Raw genomic sequence first — 24975 nt, 5'->3', positions numbered from 1 at the left:
GCCGCGCCCCCCCCCCTTCTCCCCCAGCCTCTTGGGAGAGCGGGCACGTCAGACCGCATCACGCCTTCCCAAATCAGACAGAATAGCTCCTTTTGGTTTCTACCAGACAGCTACTTCCAGTTCTGGGGCATTTGTATGTGACTAAGCTATTTCAAATATTTTAGTTTACAAGTCCACGTCCATTCTGTAATTGAGAACATGCTTTTGTGCTGTTTTTCTTTGTTTTAATTGCATTAAGATTAAGCCAAAATTCCAGACTGAAAGCATCAAACCTGTCGTCCCCAACGCAGAGTGTGACGTCACAGTGACCATGGCGGACCAAACAAAACATCTACCAACACGTGCAGTTTGGATTCTGTTATCTATCAGAAGTAGTTGAGAGACTCGATCCACTTTGTGAAAGTTTACTTTGCTCGGTTTGTTGCAGCAGTTTAGAAATGATTATTTTTTGCTCATCTCCGGCTTGATCCTTTTCAGCAGATGCTGTGAGCTCCTTCTCAGAGTGTCTCGCCACACACACACACACACACACACACACACACACACACACACACACACACACACACACACACACACACACACACACACACACACACACACACACACACACACACACACAAGCCAGCATCGTCGGCAGTGGCAGCGAATGAAGTCCACGAATAGCCGCAGCAGAGGGGCTGAAGAGCATCGCTTTGCCAACTCAATCAATATTCCAGCTTTGGTTGTGGATCTGATTTGAAGATGGTCTTTTGTTTCCACACCATCACTCTCTCTGGACGCTGAAGTTCCTGCAGTGCTGCTGCCTGACGTCCACCACCGCTGTCCCTTTTAGTAGTGGTCACATTACTATTTACTATTTACTATGTCTACTTTTGCTGACACCACTACTGCTGTTGTTATCATTGTTTTTCTATTACATCCACTAGTTATTGTGGGTCATTTTAAATCCATTATTTGTGTTACTACAACCAACACATGAATACTTTCTGTCACACGCATTGAACGTTTTGTAAATCCGTTTTGCTGTGCAGGAGAAGAAGATTTTACTTTTGTGAGTTTCATAGACGTGCCTCTTACCTTTCTGCCGCACATTGAACAGCAGGATAAAAACCACTCTTGTGGTGGCATTGACCTCTGTTTCATGACACACCCCCTTGTCTCTCTTCCCACATTTCCCGTCTGCTTCTCAGCCGTTCTTTATACAAACCATTGACAGCACACAATGACCAAAAACGTTAAAAGGATTTTTGTATGTTGACAATTATAATATTCACATTCATGTGTTTTTTTTCCTCTATATGCCGGAATCCCATTCATAGTAGATAATGAAGAGATTCATCTTGAAACAGAACCTGTTTTGCTTGATTGTATAGTGCTGCGTTAGACGAGTCAAGATTAGTGATGATTATAAATCTTCGTCTATGAATCTAATGTGCAAATAGTTTGAGTCTAAAGCAAACAAACAGTTGATTGCATAATATCAATGCCAAAAAAAACCACCCGGATATCACTCTATATAAAAAGCTCTACATGCTTGAACACACAATGTTACCTGATGGTCAACGGCATGCAGTCAGACCCATTTACCCCCCAAATGTTTACACTGCTTTCTAACACCGTCAACTCACCCAGCAGAAACGGAGCAGACACACACTCTGAGATATTAAACAAATAAATTCCACAGACCAGCCCGTAGGGACCCACTGTCCATTGCAGCCTGCGTTGATTGATAAGGCAGAGGCTGCTGTGGTGGAGGGAGTCGCAGCAGCTCCACCAGTAATCACTAAAAGCGGTTTATGCTTAGCAGCTGTTGCAGGGAGGAATGTGGCGCCGACAGCTTGAATGTGCCGTGCAGGAATCTTTTTTTTTTTTTGGATCAACTGATGGCCAGTTGAGGTGACCTGCGTGGACTCATGTACTGCTTCACGGGGCAGAAGCTTCACCGATTGCCGTCTGCGTGGAGGAATTTGTGATCGATCGCCGCTGTCACCCTTCAATCTTTGACTTGCGACACATTTTGAGACATTGTTGAAGCAGGTAACCACAAAACAAGCGGACTCTGGTGTTTACTGCTTCAAGATTAACCCTTCGGGTTGCTAGATTTTCCTAATTGAGGATTTCTACCTTTAAACCCCCTTTTTAAATACACGGATCCTCCTCCACACAGCTGTGTTGGCGTGATTGATTTTTATTCCTTGTATGTAGACCAAACCTCAAGGCCTCTTCCCTGACGTCTGAGCTATGAGCTCATCGCTCATCCCTCCGTGCACGTATTGGCGTGTGTGCTGCCTCAGTGGGACATATGCCGCTGTTACGTCTCACAGTATTTCTCTCCATTCAGAATGTTTGCACAAGGTCAAGCAGGGAGAGCATCTGGTGGGGGAGAAGCTGATTATTTGAGGAATGTCAGGGAGCATCTGGGAGCACTCTCAGAAATGCACGTGTACAAATGTTTTCATACACGGAAACATTTACTTCGTACTGGTACTCAATCTCTCTGTCTCACACTCACACACACATTCTCTTGCACATACGCGAACGTTCGCCATAAGAATGCACAAACACTCCAGCGCAGTGAGGCCAGCAGCCGATAGGGGGCGCTGCAGGGCTGTGGAATGTCTCTGTCCAATCGGCTGGCAGGTCGTTTGGAGCCCCGGCTTCCCACCGGCACGTCTCCTTCTCCTCTCTTTTCTCCCGACGGTCGTCGTCTCTCTCTACATCTCTCCTCGTCTCTCTGCATCTCCCTCCTCCCCCCACCCCAACCCCCCCCCCTCCCCCCTTTCGTCCTCATCGTCTTCCCCGGGATTGAAATTGGCCACAGCCAGGTGCTGAGTGTGTACGGTGGAACTGCAGTGGAGAACAAGAGGCAGGAAGGAGGAAAGTGGGGTTTCAGCAGAAGATGATCGGTGGTTGCAGGGAAGGCTAGAGGACGCCTGGGAGGACAGGCTGTCTGTGGATGTATACCTGTGGAGAAAAGGCTGCCTTTGTCAACATCTGGGCCAGCTGCTGACGAGGTGCCCGGTCTGCACGGCCTTTTTTTCTTCCCCGCTGTCTGTCCGTCGCTCCATCCTTCTCTGCACATATGTCTGTCTGTGTGGGTTTGTGTGCATGTGTGTGTGTGCATGGCAAAGACACGGCCTGTGTCTGAATGCATAGCTGTGTGATGGGATTTATTTTTATTTATTTATTTTTACCATTTTGAGAGCTGTGACAGTCTTTACAATGTTAATGAAGATTTCACCCCGTCTTCCTTTGTTTTCTGGCTGTCTCCTCTCGTCTCCCTTCCTATTTCCCTTCCTCTGGCTCTGCTGTTTGTGAAGCAATTCATAATGCTCTGAAGCCTCGCTAAAATGGTGTCAGTTTACATAAGATGTTTTTTCCAATGGGGTCCATTCTTGCTAAATCACTTGTGTCAGCAACATGCGGGCTGATATCTGCGAGGTCTGTGCCGTGTGAAGAATCTCTTGCTGCATGAACGCTGCATGTTCTCTATGTCGGTAGGCGCTGCATAATCTCAACCGGTTGGCCAAACGCTGTCAATTCAATTCGGCAGGAAGTTGCTAGAATATGCACGAGTGACATGTTCTTCATCTGTAAATGCACGCCGTGTAACCTCATCCCTCCCGCTGTCCGACGTGATAGTCATGCATACCGAATGTTGTGTGGAAAATAAGTTCTCCTCCTCTCGTCCTCCTGGGCTTCTTCGGTTTGGGATGAAGGGAGGAGAAACAATTCAGGGACGTTATCGCACAGTGTGTCTCTGCAGCGCAGACATTTTGGCCCGCTGTTAGTCCTCTCCGCCACTTCTGTCTGTCACTTATTCCACTGTGTTACAGGGAGACTGCATGTGCACACATAATAAGCATACAGGCTGTGTGCTTCTGTCCTCTGTAGGCCTTTGTCACCCAACATGCTGACACCACATATTTGGCCCTAAGGGGATCACTGATTTACACAATTAACATGATCTGTGTGTGTGTGTGTGTTTGCATCAGCTTGTGTATAGCCTCTGTTTTTTTTGCTTGGCTGTGAAAATCAGTGCAATCTTTCACTCTGATTAAGACATTTTTCCTCCTTTGGAATCACAAAAGCTTATTTTTCTACTTAACACCCCCAAGAACATACAGTTTTCCTCCTTTGCTTCAACGTCTCCTTCCTCCATGTCTGACAGTTGTGCACTCTGTACCACCTTGTACCACCTCCTTGTTCAAGCAATACAATGTTGGCACAGAGGAAATATTTTGTCAGAAGATGCAAATATTTATTTTTGTCTTAAGTTCAGTGGGTTTGAGCAAGTGTAGTTGTGCAGAATGAGTGTTATGACTGGCCTACTGGAGGGGGGACGGGGAGGGGGCTGCTTGTTCTTCCACTGGATGAAGCGCCCTTCCAGTCGTCCCCAATACAGTTACTTGCATCACGATTGAACCGTAAATAGCAAAAATCAAGATACTTGGATAATGAACCCAGAACAGTCGGGCTGGCTCTAATCCTCCTCTTCCTGTGTTTGCGTTCAGGTGGGGTGGTTGACAAGGATTTGCGGCACTACCTCAACCTGCGTTTCTCCAAGGGCTCAGTGGACCACGACCACCAGCAGATCATCAGAGACAACCTCTACCTCCGCACCGTTCCCTGTGAGTCCACATCCCCCGCCTTTCTCCTTTCCTTGGCTTTCTTTCATTCCTTTTTTGATCTCCTCCTCTGCCTTTCCGTCCGTCTTTGTCCTTTCTCTCCCTCATAGATATAATTTCCCCCTCCCTCCTCCTCCCGCCGCTCTGTTTAATTCTTCTTCTCTCTTTTTTTTTTTGGTTCCCCCTTGCCCTTGGGACTTGTTTTTACATCACACTCATTCTCCCCATCTATTGCTCCTTCTTTTTAGTCAATCGTCCGGCTGCCGAGCTCTCAGTCTGCGGTTTCCACGGCAACCACCCTCTTGTCTCGAGGCCTGCGTTGCCTTGACGCCCTGCCCCCTCCAGCACGCGCTAGACATGCACAACACACCCGCAGATATACAAAGATAACGCGTCACACAAAGGAGATGCTTCTTTTATCTTTTTTATCTGAGAAATATTCACACAAAATCCTCGCATAGAAAGCGCACGCCTGTGGCGCGTGGCGGTGTTTACGTCGCGTAACAACAGTGCGCGGTCGGGGCAGCGTTGTCATTGCTGGCATTTGCATTGAGAGGATGGCGTCCCCCAGCATCCGTGTGCCGCCCAGCTCGTGAATCAGCTTCTCTGGAGAGCGAAACCGCTCCGATGCTCGACTCTGCACAATGCACACATGTTACTCCTTTCATGCGGCACGTGGATTCGCGCTCGGTGACTTGATGCTTGTCGAAAGGGCTTTCTAGTCATGTGGTTCATTTTTTTTCGTGAGCAAAGACTGTTGAGTCAAACTGGCTATTTATGAACGGACAGATTTAGGTATGAAACCAGCTGGATTTTGACGTCAGCGCTGGTTTTGTTTTTGTGTTGGCTGAGCACCTCTGCTATGCTACAAGTCCTCCGCGGTGTGTTGAGATGCTGACACAGAAGTGATTGTTTGATACGCTCCCACAGCTGCACAGTCGCGAGCCTCTCTTTTCTTCCAACCCCCCCTTCTCCCGTCGTCTTCATCTCCTTGCTATCACTCTTTGCTCCCCTCGCTTCTGCCTCCTTTGCCTCCTTTCGTTTGGTCACAACCATTACACTTTCACTACCTTTCAATTGCAGCTCCAGACAGGCCACTTTCCTTCTCCTTCCCTCTGCTTCTTTCTATCCATCTCTGCTCGCTAGCGGTGTAATAGAGCGGCGAAGGCGGGCCGACGTGGTGACAACTGAGGTGATGGGGACTGGCGGAGGTTCAACACTGCAGGTCCACACACATCAGCCCTGTCACAGTACGGGCCCCTTTCGCTGCGATCAACCGTATAGTTTTTTTTTAACTGGACATTCGGGAGTAATCACAGAATCGCCAAATCTGCAATTATGTGTGACCACCATTGCATCACAACTGCTAGGGAATCGAAATCTCATGTTACAAATATGACAACAAAAATAAAGTAAATTAAATGTATGTTAATGCTGGGAAATAATGAGCACAGAGTTCTTGGTGGTTTAAGAATAAAGTGAGTCATTTAAAGACTCATAAAGAAAGACGTTACATTTAGCAGCAATTGAAATTCACAGCATGCAAATTTGCTGTTCCAAACAAGGACACCTCTGTGGTATAAAGTGAACAGAATAAGACAATTTAATAATTAATCTCAAACTGGCAATTATTTGTCGTCCACTTAAAGTCATGACTTTGACATCCTGATTCGTCACCACAATTATTGCCGCCTCACAGCTTTCAGGATGAAAAGTATTCTGTGTCATCCCCAGAATTAACTGCTATCACAGTACACTCAATTGAAAGATCTACTGCACCTTTGAAATACATTATATTACAATTATTCCCAAAACATCTGACCAATGTGATTTAATTTGCCTCTGGTCGGCTGTCTCCACTGCACACGAAGAAGGTCGCACAACGTCGTGGCTGAGACGAAAGAATTTTCTTGATTTATTCACTCAAACACCTTTATTTATAATGCATGACTTTTACAGAAACATGTTTTTTAAAACCTTGAAATTGGCCTACTTTTTCCACCATTGGTGTGAATTAGTTAAGCACGTTAATGGCTAAAAAAGGCATCATGCTCTGTGCACCGATACGCATTTTGTGCTTAATTACTCACAACCTGCGCACATAGATGGAATAGGCCGTGGCAGGTGCATGCTCTCCGGAGGGTGGGGGAGGGGCGGCGGGGCTCCAATAATAATGTCATCACGACACTCAAACATGTGCAATTTGAACAATGCAACAGTGTTGGTGGAGGTTCCGGAGCCCCCCGCGGGGCCGGACCGTCAAAGTGACACAGCATCAGGCGGCTAAAAAGCCGGCGTGATGGTTTGCGGGCGCCGCGCTGCTCGTCAACTGGCAGGCTGCTTGTTGTTGTGGTTTGGAGCGTCACAAAATCCGTGTTTTTCTCCCGCGTCTGCATCGCTCTGACCACGCTGTCAGTGCGAGTCAGTCAGCTTGACGAGCAGACGCCACTCTGCATCACGGCATGCTGTCACGTTGAGGCAAGTGTGCGTGCATGTGTGTGTGTTTTCATACAGCTAGAGGGCTCACATGCTAACATCAGCTTCGGCATCCTCTTACATCACTTGGCTCGAGGATTGGCTGTTTTCCCCCAAAAATAATGCATTTCGTGTTATCATTTGCCATTTGATATGAATATTTGTTAACATTTGGTATCGTCGCCTCCGGACTGTCTGCTGTAGTGTTTGCTGGTGTGTCTGAGTGTGATTGCTTTTTTCCCCCCCATGCTCACTTCCACAGGCATACATGCCAAACTCCTTCTCTACTGCCACTTCAAGGACGTGCACAACACATTTTCACTCGGATAGGGACTAACGCTAATAGCAGACTGGTATGAATGATCTGAGTCAATGGTGGCAAGCAGAGAAAAAACAGACGAGGAGGAGGATATTTTGTGTGGATCAGGAGTGGAATAATGCACCCAGTTCACAGGTTGTAACATTTCTAAGACAGTATAAGTCAGTTTGATAGTTCTCTATTTTGTCTTCATGCACTTCATTCACGGGGATCACTTTATCACATTCATTTAAAAAAATATTCTTGGCTTATGCTTCTTCTGAAGGAGCACCATCTGTTGAGGAATCCAGAGAAGAGAGCCCGATGCTTCTGCTTTTTCTCTATTTGATAAGGATGATGAGAGTGTAAGAAAGTGACATGGGGATAAATAAGAGGGTGTTGAGATGTTAAACATTGTTTGTGGGAAGTAGATATGATGATGGTCGACCTGAGGTACACAGGCGGTAAGGATGAGGAGATCAGCTGGGAAGATTTGGGGGAAAAAAAGGGAGCAAGAGAGCGAGCAGGATGGAAATTGAGAAGGCGAGAGTTGATGCGAGAGGTTGGGGCGATGAGCAGAGAGCGGACGTCGGGGGTAAAAGAGTGGACGTGCATTGAATGGGGGGGGGGGGGGGGGGTTTGGGGGCGAGATGAGGGAGCCTAGTCAGTCCTTCCCCAGAGAGCCGTCTCCTCCACGCTACTCAGAGGCATCAGTAAAAGGCTCTATAAATAGCTCCAGCCGTGAGCAGCACGTTCCTCTACTCAGATATGGCCTATAAATAAATGCAGTTTCTGTCACTTCACATCCACTGCTCCGGACGCATGCCGCCCCGCAGCCCCCTCTCCTCTGGAGAGGGGGAGCAGATGAAGACGCTGATGAGGAACACGGCCGAGGAGGCCTGGGACGGGGATGTGGGGCCGAGAGGCGGCGCTGGAAAATGATTGCCGTAATGAAAGAGCGACCCCGACGGCGGGGGGGGGGGGGGGGGGGGGGATTTGTTGAAGATGACACCCTCTTAACCTTGATGAATGCAGGAGGTTTGTAGGCACAGTTCTGTCTGCAACGTTTCTCAGAGGTTTGTACGTCCGAGAATATTACGACGTAAAGAAAAGCTGCACCAAGAGGCGTATTTGCTGTATGTAGATGAATGAAAGACAGTATGAATGACTAAGTCAGGATCTCTTTTCCAGTCTGATTCATCATTTTTATTCCCGGGGTTGTCCGGCTGCAAATGTTTCCGAAGGCCTCCCGGCTTATTGATGGTGGAATGAAGGTCTTTCTAAACCTGGGAGGATTTGACATCAGAATATACCAAGTTCTCTCTATAAATACTTGTGTTCCGTCTCAGAACACAAAATGTTTACAAATTAGTAGCAGAAATAAATAGATGGCACTGATGTCGGTTTTTGTGCTTTAGTTAAAATGATTTGAAAATTTGAGAGGAAATCTGTCCTGGTTGGATCTTTCGAGTTCTGCAACGACTGAAAACATTTACTTTGCCTCCTGTGTGGCTGTTGTTCTCCCCGTGAAGCTTAGTCAAACCCGCTCCTTTGGATTATTTCCTGTGAACCTGTATGGAGTCGTGGCCGGAGCTCATCTGGTCAGAGGGAACTCGTCAGCCCCGTTGTGAACTTCTGTCTCCACCACGCAGTGAATGAAGCTCATCTCAACCAGAATCTGACCTCATAGAAACCTTTCTTCAACGTGGTGCCAAGTGGCTGTTGTAGCGAAGTTAGACTTCATCCATTGCCGTTGAACAGGTAGAATAAGACGGACACTTGCTGTTAACACACGGGGCTAAAATCTGCAAATAAAACATCCAAATAAACGTTCAGTGCGTTCAACTCGGATGATTTTTACCAGCAAAGGAAGCTGGCTTTACTGTGAGCGACCAACTTCTCCCACCACCATCTGTCCATATGGACGATGTGGATGAGACGATAAAGACCCGTTTCTTATGTCTGCGTTTCTGTGGGAATTGACAATGCACATTTACATGCACATGTATGTTTTTTTCAAACCGAGGCATTGATTATTCTGTTTGTGTGCCGGGATACAAAGGGCTGAACCAGAAAATAACGAGTGTCACTCTGCCTGTCTCTGTGTGAGAGAGAGAGAGAGAGATTTAATTGATTTAATTCATTGATTATGTTTCCCTTGCATGCTCCGGGCCCTTTCCCTCTCCTTGGCACGACCCCCCTCAAGGCGGCAGCTAATCCCAAAAAACGAGGTTCCTCTGAAGCCCTTGGTGTTTGTGTGCTTGTCTTACCTTGTTCCCCTTCCAGCGCCGCGTCTCCAAGCGCCACTTTCTCACATCAGAGCAACGCGCCGCGAGGAGCCAGGTGCTCAGTGAGGAGCTCAGCGAGGAGCGAGGTGCTCAGTGAGGTGCTCAGAGAGGAGCGAGGTGCTCAGTCAGGAGCGAGGTGCTCAGCGAGCGACTCGTTGACTGCCGGCCGGTAAGCGTCAGAGAGCTCGAGTGGTCAGCGTTAACCTCTTTACGCAGAGACGCACACCAACACACACACTGCGTACCAAACACCAGAGGCCTGGTGCATTGTGCGTCTTATGTCATCATGACCCCCCCCCCCCCCCGGCCCCCCGATGCCGTCCGGCTTCAATCAGCTCGGCAGACTAAGTGCTTCTTCCATCACTTCCTGGGAATTATCTTTAGTAACGGGGGTCACGATTTGTCCCTTTTTAAGCTGCAGGTATCCGTATAGCAAGCGGCCCGAATCTCACACCCATCCGCAGAATGATTCACACTGGCCAAACCAAGTCCCCCTCTCTCTTCCTCACCCCCCCACACTGGAGTCCTGTCCACTTAAAAACCAGCTGAAGTGCTCTGAGGTAACCAGGTGTGAGTCTCACGGGCCAAACTGTGGCGGTAATTGATTGATGAAGTGGGAGAAAGCACAGACCTGCGGCTCCGCAGAGCAAAAGGGGCTCAAGCTGAACACCTTTTGTGAAGCGGCCGCGTATGCAAAAAGCGCCGGGTGTCATATCTGTCGTTAATATTATTTTTTTTTCTACAGCAAATGTAGATGTTGCGGCTTGTTTCCATGGCAAGGCTGCGTTGCCAGGCGCTGACGTGTTGTCGTGGTAGCAGACGCTCCTGTCAGAGTGTTGCCATGTTGCATTGCTGAATCTGCAGCCCGGGCTTTGTAGTGTAAATAAGGATGACTGTGTGTGTGCGCTCGATTATAGCCTCCTTTTAGACCTGCTGTCACACGTATCCGTGAGACTACAGTGTGAGACAGAGGTTGAGGGAGTGACAAAAGACGAGAGGGAGGTTGACGGGGGAAAGAGGGAGCGGATTTTAAAAAAAAAACAAGGAGGCAGTAATGGTGACAAAGAGCAAAAGGAGAGGAACAATTGGATGCAAGTGCGATGAGGAAAATTGGAAAAAACAGGCATGAGAGAATGGGAAAGGATAATAGAGGAATGTCATTTAATAAAAGGTGGATGGATGATTCTCACGTTCCTCTCTGTTCTTACTGCGCTAAGCTTGCGCTGTCCTGAAAAGGATTCTGGGTAAACAAGTTCAGGGTTTTAATGACAGAATTGTTTTGTCTGTACTGTTGCAGGATCTTGAAAGCCAGTCTTTACTTATTCTTCCCTCTTGGGTAGTTCTAAATGGAATTCAAATGTACGGGTGCACAATTATATTGACTGCGAAGATTTATTTCCTCTGCATCATTTTACACACGGTTTCAGAGACTTCAGGGGGAAAAAGAGCAAATATATTAGACACCTAGGGATCTGTGCTCAGCTGCACAATCTTCGCATGTAGTTTATGGATCTACCAAAGCATCCAGCATGATGAATCGCCTTGAGCAATCGGAGGATGCGCGCGTCTCTTTTTACAACGTACAGCATATTTAGGTTAGCTACATTGAGCCCAGAGGGTCAGATCTGCACCAGCTCGTTTTTTAATCCTCCGCACACATTCCACCCGGGGACTATCGCGAGAGAGCCTTGCGCTTGTTCACCTGTGAGATCATATTTTTAGTGAGTTAAATCGGTGTAACCCTGGTCTCTGTAACTATTTCCCTCACGCGCACGAAGCAGCCTGGCCGCTGTGACAACATGTGATCCGTGAACACTTGGTCCCCTGAACCTCCCCGTTCCCACACGTACTCCCTGAGACCACCGAGACCACCTTCCCCCGAGCTTTATCGTGATAACCAGTCCATCGACGGTCTATTTTTAGCTCTGCGTATCCCCCCGCGCCCCACTCTGTGACTTCCTGTGTAGTTATACAAACATACGCATGAACACGCGAGCACGTTCTCTGGCCTCTGTGGACGCAGAGCGAGGTTAACCAATCACGCCCCCCCCCCCCCCCCCGTCCCCCTGTCTCTGAGCCGTCCCTTCGTGCTTCCCTCTGCCTGCCACTCTTCTGCCACTCTATTATTTACCAAAGGTCTTTGTCCTCTTATCGTCTCACACCCAGCTGAGTTATTTCAGTTTATCAGCTGTTTCAGCCAAATGGAATTTCCTTGTTATGTTTCTATATAATCTCTCTCTCTCTCTCTCTCTCTCTCACACACTGTCACCAAAATGTGAAAAAATATTCTGCACTGCTCTGTCGTCACAGTTCGAGGGAGAGAATGTCTTCACCCGCTAAAGTAGCCGCGCCGAAGCTTTTCCATGCTATTATGGATTTAAGTCATTTAAGCCATAAATCTCTGTGGCGCTCCTACTTCTACCCGCAGAGTCACCTCTGAGAAGTTCGTCAACACCGCATGATTGCTATGCAAAGACCATCTCTGGCTCACAGCCGACTTTATCCTTTTATTAGCAGAGAGCACGACATCCAATCAAGAGTCGACGGCGGCGGCGCTTTCGGCTCAGGGGAAGCGGCGTTGCCTCCTCTCCTCCCATTTTTTAAATTTATGTTTTATTTGAGCACCTGTGCAGCTTGTCCTGGTTTGTCCAACTCAAATATTAAAGCTCTGCTTGGGAGTTTGCCGTTATGTGGTGAAAACTAAAAAGGACAAAACTACCACAAAAGACGCTCAACTACGGACTTTATTTTAGCCCCGTTACACAAAGGCTGCAAAATATGTAGTTGGGAGACTCTACCTGGGAGATGCCGGCGGGGCATTCGAGGATAAGAAGGAAGTTGGTAAAGTTAAAGATGGATGAAGGTTGAGAAAGGTAATAACGGGGGTAGGAAGGAAAAGACTATAGATTTTCCCTGCAACGTTGTTCTTTTAAAAAAACAGGTCTACTTTTAGTTGGCGTTGCTGCTAACGAAAGGCCCGAGTACAGAGAGCGAGGGACAAAAACACGTAGTGCGCTAAGCCGCTACGAGGAGGCCCGTGTGAGAAGGGCAACAATTGATGAACATTCTGCCCATCTTCCCATCTCAAGGCCGGAGAGTCGATCGATATTCCCAAGCTCACATCCAACAAAATGCCCTTCCCTCGCCTCCCTCACGTCTCCGCTCGGTTTGGTTTGTTTTGTCCAGTGAAGGAAGCTGTGGGAGAAAGAGCCTCTGGCAGGTCATCAGTATTCCTGCAGGCTCCGCCTACGCTGGTGTGGGCAGCAGAATGATTTTATTCTGATCTCCCGGATCAATAGCCGCACCGAGTGGACGGGGACAAGCCGCGCCCGGCCGGCTGAGCTGCTCAGAGAGGCGCTACACGCCACGCGATGGATGCGCCTCTGTAGGAGTAATTATTTTGTTTAACACGCAGCGTAGTTCATTGAGTTGGCTGTGTTTTTTTGTGTTGGCTAGAATTTGGAAGTGTTGATCATTCACGTTAGTAAGCAGCAGTTCACAGACACTGATACGTGGCCCTTTAAAAAAAAAAGGCTTTACTTGAACACCCCTACTAAGTATAAGAAATGAAGTATTGTTGTGCAGTGTCATCCATTATTTAACAGGAATACGAGATGGTAAAAAACGAATGCTGCAACTAATTGATTCATCTGTAGATTTGCCTTAATGATTCAAATGTTCTTTAATTTGTCTTAACGAAAAGTCCAAAACCTAAAAGTATTTGTTGGACTCGTACAATGCACAACAAAGAGAAGCAGCAGATCCAGATGAGAAATTATAGCACTATTCCAGCATTCTTGCATGATAAAAAAAGACAAGCGATATTCTATTATCAAAATATTATAACTCTTCTGTTAATTGTTTTCGCCGCTTTGTTCCATTTTCGGAAAGAGTCACCGGGAGTTCCGAATTACTCTCAGGTCCTGATTCGACCACCAGTCTGCCCAAAGGGGCCAAACATCTGTAACTTTTCTCCGTTTGCGTTGATCACAGTCTGAGTGAATCATACAATGCGTATGCGGAGACACACTGGGAGACAAACGCACACACACACACACACACACTCACCCACAGTCACACCTGTGGTGCTGTGGGTTTACGGTGTCCTGCTGAGCTGTGATCATCTTAGAAATGGGATTACTGTTGTCACAGTGGGTCCTTTACTACCATTCAGAGCCAAAAAACAAAAACCCACGGCAGACAGATGTTGGTACACGCAAGCACACCTCTGTATGGTGTGGTAGTGTTGGATAGTGCGCACACACACTATAAATTGACTGCTGGTGTGATGCTACTGGTTTATTACTCATTAGGTGTTGCTAAACCGCCATCTGCGTAGCAGACGCTCAATAGAGATCTAATGATTAAGATATTCCACTCTGGGAGAGTTGGAGAATCTCCCACAGCTAACACTACATCGAGACACCAGTAAGTGTTTTTTTTTTTTACCCGCCATTAATACCAAAGTGTGTTTTTGACTTTCTGAATCGGTTCTAATATGTGGCCGAAGCCGCTGCCGGATTACAGTGACTTGGCTTTTATCGTGCGAGTCCTGAGCTCTTGGAGAGGACTCCATCTCACGGCCTGGACAATCACTGTTTCCGGGCGTGATCAATAGGGAGCAGGAATCAGCACCAGCCGGACTTCCCCGAGCCTATAAGCCCAAGGTCCAGTTGGCAGGCGGCACCTCATTAAACTCAAAACTCCCTCGGCTGCCATCACACAGCCGAGCCGAGCCGGCGCGGCCCTGATGGAGAGCGCTGATGTAGGAAGGCTCTAATTGCAGCGCGGTGGTGTGGTGCCGCCGCATTGCTCTTTCTCGACAATAATCCAATGGGCACAGCATTGTGCGCCGGTGTAAGGAGGTTGGAGTTATGCTTGGTTAAAAGTGCGTATTGATTAAGTCCTTACCGGGCCGACTCGTGGGGCCTGATTGACGGCCCTCTGCTGTTTGATTCCTCTCCATCTCCTCTCTAAGCGCTCCTTCCGTCTCTCGGCGTCGCTCGCGCACAGTTGTGTGAATGGATTAGGCTATCACAAGTTATGACTCCTCACTCAGCCTCTCGTTCCATTTCCTTTCTCCTCCCACTTCCTCCGATACACTCTGTGGTCTTGAATCTGTTGTCTGTTTTTTGTGTTGTAGATTGCGGCCCCTTTTCTGGTCTCTTTCTTTGCCTTCCTGTCTTTTCTTCTCGAGTGCCCTATTTGGCTCTGATGACCTCTCCCTCTCTTTCCTTCCTTCCTTCCCTCCCTCCCTCCCTCCCTCCCTCCCTCTCTCTCTCTCTCTGCAGGTACCACCAGGCAGCCTAAGGAAGGGGAGGTGCCGGGGGTGGACTACAACTTTGTGAGCGTGGAGCGTTTTATGGAACTGGAGCAAAGTGGAGCCCTGCTTGAGAGTGGAACTTATGAAGGTGGGTGATGGACGTTGTCGTTGTGCAGAAAACCGTCTGCATCCGTGGGACAAGTGCAGGTGCTCAGGGAGCAGAAAAGGGCGCATGCAGCATGTTTCACTTGAGCTGTATTACTCTTTTTGAATTGCTGCTGCCCTCTTGTGCGTCAGATGTACAGCAGTTCCCTCTATGGATCAGGTGTGTCACACGCGGTGTCATCTGGTCACGGCGGGTCTGTGCGTCTGCTTTGCTTCTCTGTCAGAGATACGTCGGCAGATGGGGAATTTGCTGGTTTATTTGCCTGGAAGCCATTTTTTTCTGAGCATGTGCTGCTGAACACACGCACGTAAATGATGCCTGTGGATGCATGCGTGTTTTTTCTTTTTTTTCAAGAGTTGTTGTGTTGTGTGTTGACTGTATGTGAGTGAATGTTTTCCTTTAGTTTACTTCTGCCCACCAGAGGAAGCTGTCTCTTTCTGGCTGGCTGCGTTTGAGATGCAGCAACTAATTATTTAATGCATATTAAAATTGTGTGTGCGCAAGGATTGGTGCATATAAAAGCATATGTGATTATGTGAGTCACAGCTAAAGGTGGATGTTGAACTGTGCATAAAGTCAAGATGCCTTCAGGAGAAACCAGATGTCTTCAGAATCAGAGGGAAAATGCATTTTTAAAACCGGTGTGGGGCAAAGGGAGGAGCTGTGGTGTAAATGCACCTGAGTCTGCTCTACGGCCTGTGGGGCATCTCTTTCTGAAGCCGTTCGCAGGTGGCTTGCTGCCTTTTTTTCTACATGCACCCATGTTTGCACATTTGTTTTTAGTTAAATATCAATTCCTCTGTTTGGTGCCCAGCAGGGTAAGTACACTTAGTTATTGAAGAGGTAGCTGTGCAAGAGCCTGCCCTAATATCCGTCCCTCTCCTGCTGGGATGAAAGCATAATGTTTGTTGACTCTTTTCTGCTGATCGTCCTTTTGACCTATATTGCTTCCCCCCCTCTGCTTTCTTTGCTCGGCTTTTGTTCTCCTCCCATTACCCCCTCGTGCTCTCGCTGTGTTTCACCTCCGTGAAACACCACCATGTTCCCCTCTGAGCGATTATCAAAGAAGACGTATCTTCCTCTCACTCAACATTTGTCCACAGCAATTATTTTGTGGAGAAAAATAACTACATTTTATGTATTTTTTGTGGTTTGAAAGAAAATATCTACAGTTGTGGAATTAAAGAAGGCAAATGGTATTTTTGCTTTTCTTCTCGTGCTTGCGCCTCCAAACAGAGCTCCCTGCAGCTCTGGTTGTGTTTAAACAGATCAGGTGCTTGTGCAGTTACCACTTCATTACAAATCTGTCCTGTTTCCAACTGCGTAGCAAATTAATCTATTTATTCAATCAACGCTCAGAACATCATTTTTGTAAGTAAAACAATATCATATTCTCTGCCATGTTGTGTCATGTCGAGAGAGTTGCAACACTTTAATCACACATCATACACAAAAAATAAAGAGATTTTTAGTGTACAACTATCATTATTTTGTCTGAAGAGCTCCACCATCCGCCACTGATGACGCTATTTTTTTTCTGGAACACAAGCAACCGTCGAAATGCAGAAAATGTATTGGATTTTTTACAAATGATGAGCGGGTTACATTACCTCTGCTGCCCTCTGTCGAGACAGCCAAGGCTCACATTTTAAAAGGCAAAAGTCGTATTCTGCCGCGTGTCATCGTCTGAGATCCCTCATAAGATTTGCATGTGGCGGTTAACACAAATGCCGGCGTGTGCCTCCTCAGACAACTTCTACGGCACACCCAAACCTCCAGCGGAGCCGTCCCCCGCAGCGCCTCCTCTGAATGTGAGTGAGGCCCTGCTGCCCGGAGCCCGGCCCAGCGCCCAGGGCAAGAGGAAGAGGAACCAGTCGGTCAGCAACATGGAGCAGCGTGCCAGCCTAGAGCCGCCCGAGGAGGAGGAGGAGGAGAGCCCGGTTCTCAACGGCAACGGGGTGGCCATCACGCCAGGTACTGCGTGCGGATGAGGACAAAAAAAACACACATTTGTTCCCTCTTGGGACCAAAATGAGATTAAAACACAGTTCGTTTCCTGAGTGCCGTCACCATGGCGTTTTTTAAATGTTATATTTAGGTGCCGAGAAGTGAAAGACTTGATCTCCCCCCGTGGTTATTTATTGAGACAGCAATAAATAATAATAACTGGTGTGATTAAGTGAGACCATAGAAACAAGTCACTCGTCATAACAATTGTTACCTTTCCCTTTTATCGTCCCTTTGCGTTGATTCTTCCTCCTCCATTATACAGTCCATGCAGACGAATACAAATATGACAGCAAACTGTACACTGAGCCGTCATTATAGACAGTAACAGACTCTGTAAGCAGGTGTGTGAACTGCGCAGATACTCAATAACCTTATATAACAGAATGCACACCTTCATGTCTCAACAATTATCACTGTCCAGATTCTCATTTAGGCTTCAGCGTCTCTCACATTCCTACATTCCTCCTGCTGTCTTTGCTCTTTCGCCATTGGCCTTTGTCCTTGTTTCTATTAATACCCCACTCTGCGCTCTCCCTTTCTCCCCTCCATCTTCTTTTCCCTTCTGACCTCTCTTGTTTTTCTTCAACTCTGCAGTCCTGTCCTCTCGGCCCTGTCCCCTCTGTCCTCTCTTCCGTCTCATTCCCCACCCCTCTTTGGGGTTTGTTTTGCTGTAGCGCGTTAGATCTTTTCACAATCTTCTCTTAATGTCATGTGTTTCCTATTGACACTAACTTACCTCATAATATATATTCTTTTTTTACATATGATTTTCTGTCATCACAATCAAACTACAAATCTCTGTAATTTAACATAAATTCAACATGAAAGACTAACGTATAGAATGTGATTTATGTTCACGAGTAAAAATTCTTTTTTCTTTTTCAAACAGTTTAGAATAAAAGAGTTCCTCACTTCACCTGTTAAACAAGAGCAGGTGGAATCCTACACATGGCTTCACCCTGCACGATCAATTAACTAAATTAAGGACAATTTTTTATCGGGAAAGTTGGTAGTCTGAGCGTCTATGGTGGGAATTCTTGCATATTAAATGGTCATGTCTATAATAAACTATAGAATCGATCTTGTGAAAAGCTCAGAAAGAACATTGACTTACCTTGATCTTATTTTTATTGAAATAACTTTGAGGTTATAGGCATATATGTCAATAATCTAACATATATGCTTGTTTTGTGTTCTCTTTATGTTGCTGGATTGCGTATTTTGGTACCATGATATGCTGCGTATCCGCTGACGAAAGCCTAGTTTATGCTTCTGCGTTTTCAGAGCGACGCAGACGCAAGACCCCCTTGCGTGTCCCTTGCGTGCCTTTTCACACCTCCTTGCGTCCTTGCGTGTGTCGAGACATTTTTCCGCAGCGCACCAGGCTGCGATTGGTTTGCTAACTACATCCTTTACGGAGTCTCACATTTCCGCTTTCATAGCCCGATACCGCCATTATTAAAACGAGGAATGTTTACAGGAGAACGGATCAGATTGAAGAACTTCTGTCGGAAGAAATATGACCGCTTATACAAGCCGTCATTGGCGGGTTGTAGAAGCGGGTTGGATTCATGGAGGGAGATTGCCGCAAACGCCGGTTTGCAGGAGCACGAAGTTGTGCAGGAAAATACGGGACAAATGTGTCCGCGATGAAAAGCAGCAGCGGCGATGCACGGGGCAATAAAGTCTATGATAAATAAATAAACAAATAAATAAATAGACGTGACTCTCTAGGTCGTCTTCAACAAAACACGTTACTCCGCCTGTTGTTCTGGCGGTGAATTGCTCTGCGACACACGCAAGACTTTAGAACCATGAATTGAAACGAGCATGCGCCGCCCTTAAGATGCCAGCAGCTTTTCTCATCAGTCTCAAAACCCTTCCTTGTATTTCTGACACCTGAAGTTTTCTCTGTCCCCTTTTCTGCATTTCTGACATCCCCAAGTTGTTTTCTCCTCATGCTCATTGTCCTCACATCTCTCTCTCTCTCTCTCTCTCTCTCTCTCTCTGTCTCTCCTGGGGGTTCTTAGCTCTGCAGTGGCTTGGCTCTGACTCATCACCAATGGCGCGTGTGCACTACATGTGTGCACAGAGCATGTTAGCATAACTGTGTATGCGTGTGTGTGTGTGTGTGTGTGATTTGCTCCACAGAGTCCAGTGAACACGAGGACAAGAGCACAGATGCCTCCGGGGAAGTTGCTGTAGAAACGTCCAGCCAGGCCCCGACTTCCGTCGAGCCTCCCGACGAAGAAGAAGAAGAAGAAGAAGAGGAGGAGGAGGAGGAGGAGGCCCCAAAATCTCCCTCTAAATCCCCCGTCAAAGTTCCAGACATGGATGAGGAAGAGCTTGGTCCTCTGCCGGACAACTGGGAGATGGCGTACACCGAGAAGGGCGAGGTCTACTTCATAGAGTAATGGGACAATATTCTACTTAATTACATTTTGACATAATAGAATTTTAATTATGGTATCAGACACCCACAGCCCGTCGCCACCACAACTATCATTATGAGTCACCAGCATCTGATTTCAGGTTCAGTATTGTTGCATCTCGATCACAAAGTGCATCTACTCGGTGCATGAATTGCCTGGTGGGTAAACTTTTCTAGCATTGGCTTTTGTGTTAAATAATTGAATAACACCACAACATTGAATAATAGCCTTCTCCTCTCACCCGTACAAATTAGTGTCTGAGGTCTGATTAGTAGATTCATTTTTAAATCCCGCTGTTTGTCTCATGCACCCACGTACAGGTCATCAGTGATGCCGCGTTGTTCCTCTCGTTCCCGGGTTGTCGGTCTCTCTCTGACTGTCTGTTTGCTCTCGTCGTCTCTCCCTCCCAGTCACAACACCAAAACTACATCCTGGCTGGATCCTCGGCTGGCCAAGAAAGCAAAGCCACCAGAAGAATGCAGAGAAGACGGTGAGTCTAGACGACTCGCTTGCTCCGTTGTTTTGTTTGTGTGATCCGACGTGTGCGGTTGGTGTTCTCTGTGCGCCCTTGTTGTCTGTGTCTGACTCACTGTTCCACCCTGTTTTCCCTCCTCAAGAAAAAAGCAGCTCACAATGCTCAGTTGTTTGATGTGTTTGTTGGTTTGCAGCTCATCCCGCCATTCTGCACAGGTTTTTGGGACGTGCACTCACACACAAAGGAGGGTTAGAAATCGAGAAACTCGACTAAATCTTAACTTTTTAATTAGGTGTTGTGAAGGGAACATGCGCATTGCAGCACCTTGCTTGATGTGTAGACAACAATGCAATCGTTTCAACCGCTATTCTTTTCTGTGTTTCACGATAGGGACGTGATGGTGATATAATGGTACACCTGGTTAATCCCACCATGTACATTTGCATTAGAGGCATACTTACGGTAAATGTGCTAATAATCATAGGACATTTTAAAAGCGCAGTTCATAGGATTATTAGGATAGTGGTTCCGTTTGTCACGGTTGGAGAAAAACACACTAGACAACGGGAGCCAAAGAATGACACAAGATGAATTTAATAAACAAATATCCACAAATGAGCAACTGAAAATCCCAACAGGCAAAACTACATGAAACGGGACCAGGTAGGTCTGGCATGTGCACAGGGAATAGGAACATAGCAGACAATCCAACATTTGTGTTGTGGATTAATACACATTTGGTGCTCTTCTGTGGTCCATTAGCTGAAGGGAAGTGTGACTCCTCCTGTTCTCCCCACTCGTCTTCCTATGAGCGGTGAACTGATGAACCAGAGAGCGATTTTTCTCTCACAGATCTTAGATGAATCATAAAAACAAAGACATGTTATTTTGTGTGTCACATTCTTCTCCAAGCTGTTCATAGTCTTATGGTGCCTCAGATTTATTATGAGATCCACCATGGCTTGCAGCGTGGGACTGAGTGACTCATTTGTGTGTTTTTTAATATAGTTTTTGGACAATAGGGGTATATTTTGGCACCGGGGAATAAGCTTAATGTGCTACCTGCATGTAGGATTAATAAATTATTTAGTCCTTCTCGTTGGAGTTTTTGACAAGAACAAACAGTTTAGTGTCTTTTTATGTTGTTGTTTTTTTCAATCACGGGAAGCACAGGTGTGTTTCAGAGGCTACGATTCAGAACAGTGGTTCATACAAGGAATATTCAGCACTGATGTCAAACACAATAGAAGCCGAGGTCCTGCGGTTTGGTGGGATCAGATATGGAACAACGAGGTGAAGTTACATCTGCTGCTGTGACGGCCTTCGCTCACCAAATTACGTTGTGATGTGATTCAACGGAGCAAGATCGATTCCTTCTCTACCTTTCCTCTCTTGTCGGCCTCTTCAGTGTTCTACCTGCATCCTTCCCCTCACGTCTTCCTCTCTCCCCCTTTTCCATTTCCCCCTCTTCGATTGTCCCGCTCTCTCTCTCTTTGTTTTCTCCCCTTCATCCTCGGCCTCTCCCTCTCTCCCTTTGCCCAGTAAAAGGCCGAACTGTGACTGGAATTCTAATGAAACAGCTCAGCTCTGTACAAACTGCTACACACACACACACACACACACACGTAGTCACTACTGCTGTCTTCAGTTCACAAACCCTTTTCACACACATGACTGACGTGCGTCACCTTCGTCCTGGCCGAGCAAAGATCGTGTCACCCATCAGGCGATGTGCGATTGACCGTGTTAAAGCGCATGTGTGATTGTTTTATTTGTTGTATTGTTCCTTGCATTGCAGATCTGTGCCCTGAGAGCAGCTTCAGCAAGGTTTTAGAAATGAGAATTCTTTCTTTTCGGGCCATTTTTCTGCAGGTTTTTTCTGCCGGATGAAGTCTGCCTCCCCTCCACCCTTTGGGGGTGAGCGGTGGTTAAAGGGAGCTTAAGCAATCACTACTGGCAAAGGATTTAGACTCAAGCTGAATGTTTGTGAGGGTCCTGCGTGACACATCACATCCTCTCACGGAACCTTTGAATTTTACGCCTTCCAGAAACAGATTTAGTTGCCAGAAAATATTGTTTTTCAGTGCAAAAAGCTCAGCATGACGGAGGGATATACGGTAGTTTAATCCACCGTGATGTTGTTATTTTTGCTCATTGAGCACATTGGGGTCTGCGTCAACTGTCTACACTTTCTGCATGTTCACTGTCCACCAAGTGACAATTGTTAGGTAATTTTCCATTTTTGCCCATGTTAATGGACGTGCAGTTTATAAGTGACGAATTATGCATGTAAACAAGGATGACAGATTCTACAAGTAGAGTGAATACCAAATAAAATTGGGAGGAGGGTGCTGCAGGAAGAGGATGCGGTGTTTTCACTGTCCATCTGCCTGCAGTATTTCCCAGTGCAGCGGCCTCCGGCAGGAAGCAGACACACTAACGTTACTTAAGAAATGCTGTTTTTGCATATTCCCTCTTGTTATTGCCATTCCGTTGCTTGCATACCCGGTATCTTTGGTCTCTTGGCTCCATTTCCTTCAGCTTTTCATATCCTCATTGACTATTCCCTTTCCCATCAATTTAGGGTGAATTAAAGTTGGCTCGTCTGCGTCAATTGATTGCGCAACTTCTGTGTGCATTGTTTTGCGTCTTTTATGAGCTTCACTCCCAGAGTTCAAAGGCTTGTCACCGGAGATCTGGTTTGCCCTGCAGTCTCTTTGTCAGGCAGGTCTTTCGCTACGTGACACGCGCAGATATCTCCCCTCTCACTCAGAAGAGGCAGGAACACAGCGGGACGAGCTTCACATCACAGCGGGTGTTGGTTTCAATTCTGCCTTTTGAAATGAGCACCCAATGCCGGTTTCAAAGCCATCTCAGTGCTTTTGATGAAAATATATACCGGCCATTCTCATTTAGAGGCAGGAATTCACACGTCAAGACTGTTTCATTAACAGACGGGCAAAAATATACACATGAAATAGAGAATTAGGAAATTATACTATATTGAGATGGAGAGTCAAAGCCTTTTGATCAGACGGAGATGGATCTCATACTAAAATATTACCTCTGTGTTACATCACTGCCGTTTCTAGGTCTGAATCTTTAACGCCCTGTACTCATGTTCATGGTCCCTCTTTCTCTTCGTTGCTGTCTTGATAGCTATTTTTCATTTGTCATACATGCTTATATGATTTGTAGTTCCTAGATTTATAGGTGACGTAGTGTTGTTATGCCAGTGAAAACCCCAAAACGCAGAGTTGTAGTCATGTAGTGAGGTAGAGCTGCAGCGATTAGTCAACAATTAGTTTGTCAACGATGTCTTTTCATCCGGCACCATCATCAGGTCAAACTCTTAATTAGTCTCAAAATGAATGACATTATCATCAGCCTCGGCTGAACTTTGTGTTTGTATTTATTAGCCAACATCAGCATATTGGCGTGATGAATTAAGAGGCAAACATGATAAACGTGACATCTGCTAAACATGCATGGTTTGTAATATTGGCCCAACATTATGTCAAAACATTTAAACCAATTCTTTACGGACCAAATTACTTTAATGATCAAATTAAATACTCATTTGTTTCCTTTTTGCGTTGAGTTGGTTTGCATTCTGTGATTCAGAAGAGTTCCTTGTATCTGTTCAGTCAGGGAGACAATGTGAGAGGAACGATGAGTCATCTAATGCAGAGGAATCACAATTAGACTTTGTGTCAAGGATGCCACCAATACAGATACGCATGAACATGCGCGCACGCTGCTATGAGTGCACATATTATTATTACAGGCGCATTACAAGGTGTTTGCTTTAGTATCAAAGATGATGATGACGGTTACGCACAATCAGACAAACAAACATGGCAGCCCAGCCATCTATTACACACATACACACACACATACTGCAAATATTGACACGCATAAAAAGACACACACAAACTGTCTCTGTGTGTGTGTCTCTCTCTCTCTGTCTGTACATCAGCAGCAGGAAACAGAGACGAGACAGAGCCCTTAGCTAAGACAAGAAACCAAAAAGACTTCCACTAGTGGTTTCCATGGAAACTGTCTCCCTTTCACTTTGGGAGGAGGGTAAGCGAGTAGTGGGTTGATTTACGCCGACATTTAAGCTGGCTCATGGGCAGTGGGAGGGAATTTAAGGTGGTTTGAAGTGTGAATCCATTAGACTTTAATGCCTCGAGGATGAGAAGGGTCCTCCGAGGTAACGGCTGCGCAGGGCAGGTGGTTGAGCAAACAGCAAAGCAGACCAAAGATAATTGTAGAAGGCGATTGTTATTCACCTTGTGCCGCACAGTCGGCATGTTCAGCAGCCAGGACACACGCGTTCGCACATGGATTATTGATATCTAGATCACAAATCTGTTTGTAATTGCATTACAGCGTGAGGGAATGATGCCACGGTATCGGTGTCACGCAAACTAAATTATATTAAAAATATTAGAGCTCAGGATTTGTGTATCTGTGTGTCTCTCGTGAATCCCAGGAGACTTGAACAGGTCGGGTCTAAAAGGTTTCTGTACTTTTGCTAGTTTAATACGTGAGTTTGTCACAGATTTTCAATACCTTTCTATGGGAAAAATAAACATGCTGGTAATGGTTTGTCTGTCATTTACAAGTATAACATTGTAGCCGCATTAACCTCATTGTAAGTAAGTAAATATTTACTTATAAATGCTATTTTGACTTATGATTAGAACCAAAAAATATATTTTATTCCATAATCATTTAGATTTAATTTAGGAACTACCTCACAAAAGAGAATTATGAATGAATCCCCTCTACAAACTCAGTGCGCAACAAATAATTTTACTTATCCGGTTATCATCCTCACCTCAACTTTATTTTTTCTACGACCTTTTGTGATTCAGCTCTTCCGTGTCTTTCTGTTTGTGTGTATTTGTGTTTTAGGAATAATATCAGGACCA

The 24975-nt window shown here is 46.2% G+C and overlaps 1 protein-coding gene across 20 annotated transcripts in view; it reads left to right on the top strand.

Moving 5' to 3' along the window:
- The window catches only part of LOC120809850 (membrane-associated guanylate kinase, WW and PDZ domain-containing protein 2), a 58087-nt gene that overhangs the window by 10092 nt on the left and 23020 nt on the right, over positions 1–24975 (top strand). For 15 of the 20 annotated variants that reach the window (XM_078082692.1, XM_078082691.1, XM_078082695.1 and 12 more), the window contains exons 2-6: positions 4515–4631; positions 14981–15100; positions 16868–17092; positions 19280–19538; positions 19971–20050. In XM_078082692.1, coding sequence (XP_077938818.1) covers positions 4515–4631; positions 14981–15100; positions 16868–17092; positions 19280–19538; positions 19971–20050 — 801 coding nt within the window. Of the gene's footprint in view, positions 1–2685; positions 3015–4514; positions 4632–14980; positions 15101–16867; positions 17093–19279; positions 19539–19970; positions 20051–24975 lie in introns of those variants that run through there. The other 5 variants (XM_078082697.1, XM_078082699.1, XM_078082701.1 and 2 more) reach the window with 1 other exon arrangement.

The sequence above is a fragment of the Gasterosteus aculeatus genome, chromosome X (assembly GCF_964276395.1).
Source record: "Gasterosteus aculeatus chromosome X, fGasAcu3.hap1.1, whole genome shotgun sequence".
Classification (NCBI taxonomy): Eukaryota; Metazoa; Chordata; class Actinopteri; order Perciformes; family Gasterosteidae; genus Gasterosteus; species Gasterosteus aculeatus.
The sequence above is the reverse complement of the archived record's forward strand: the minus strand, read 5'-3'. Positions and strand labels throughout refer to the sequence as shown.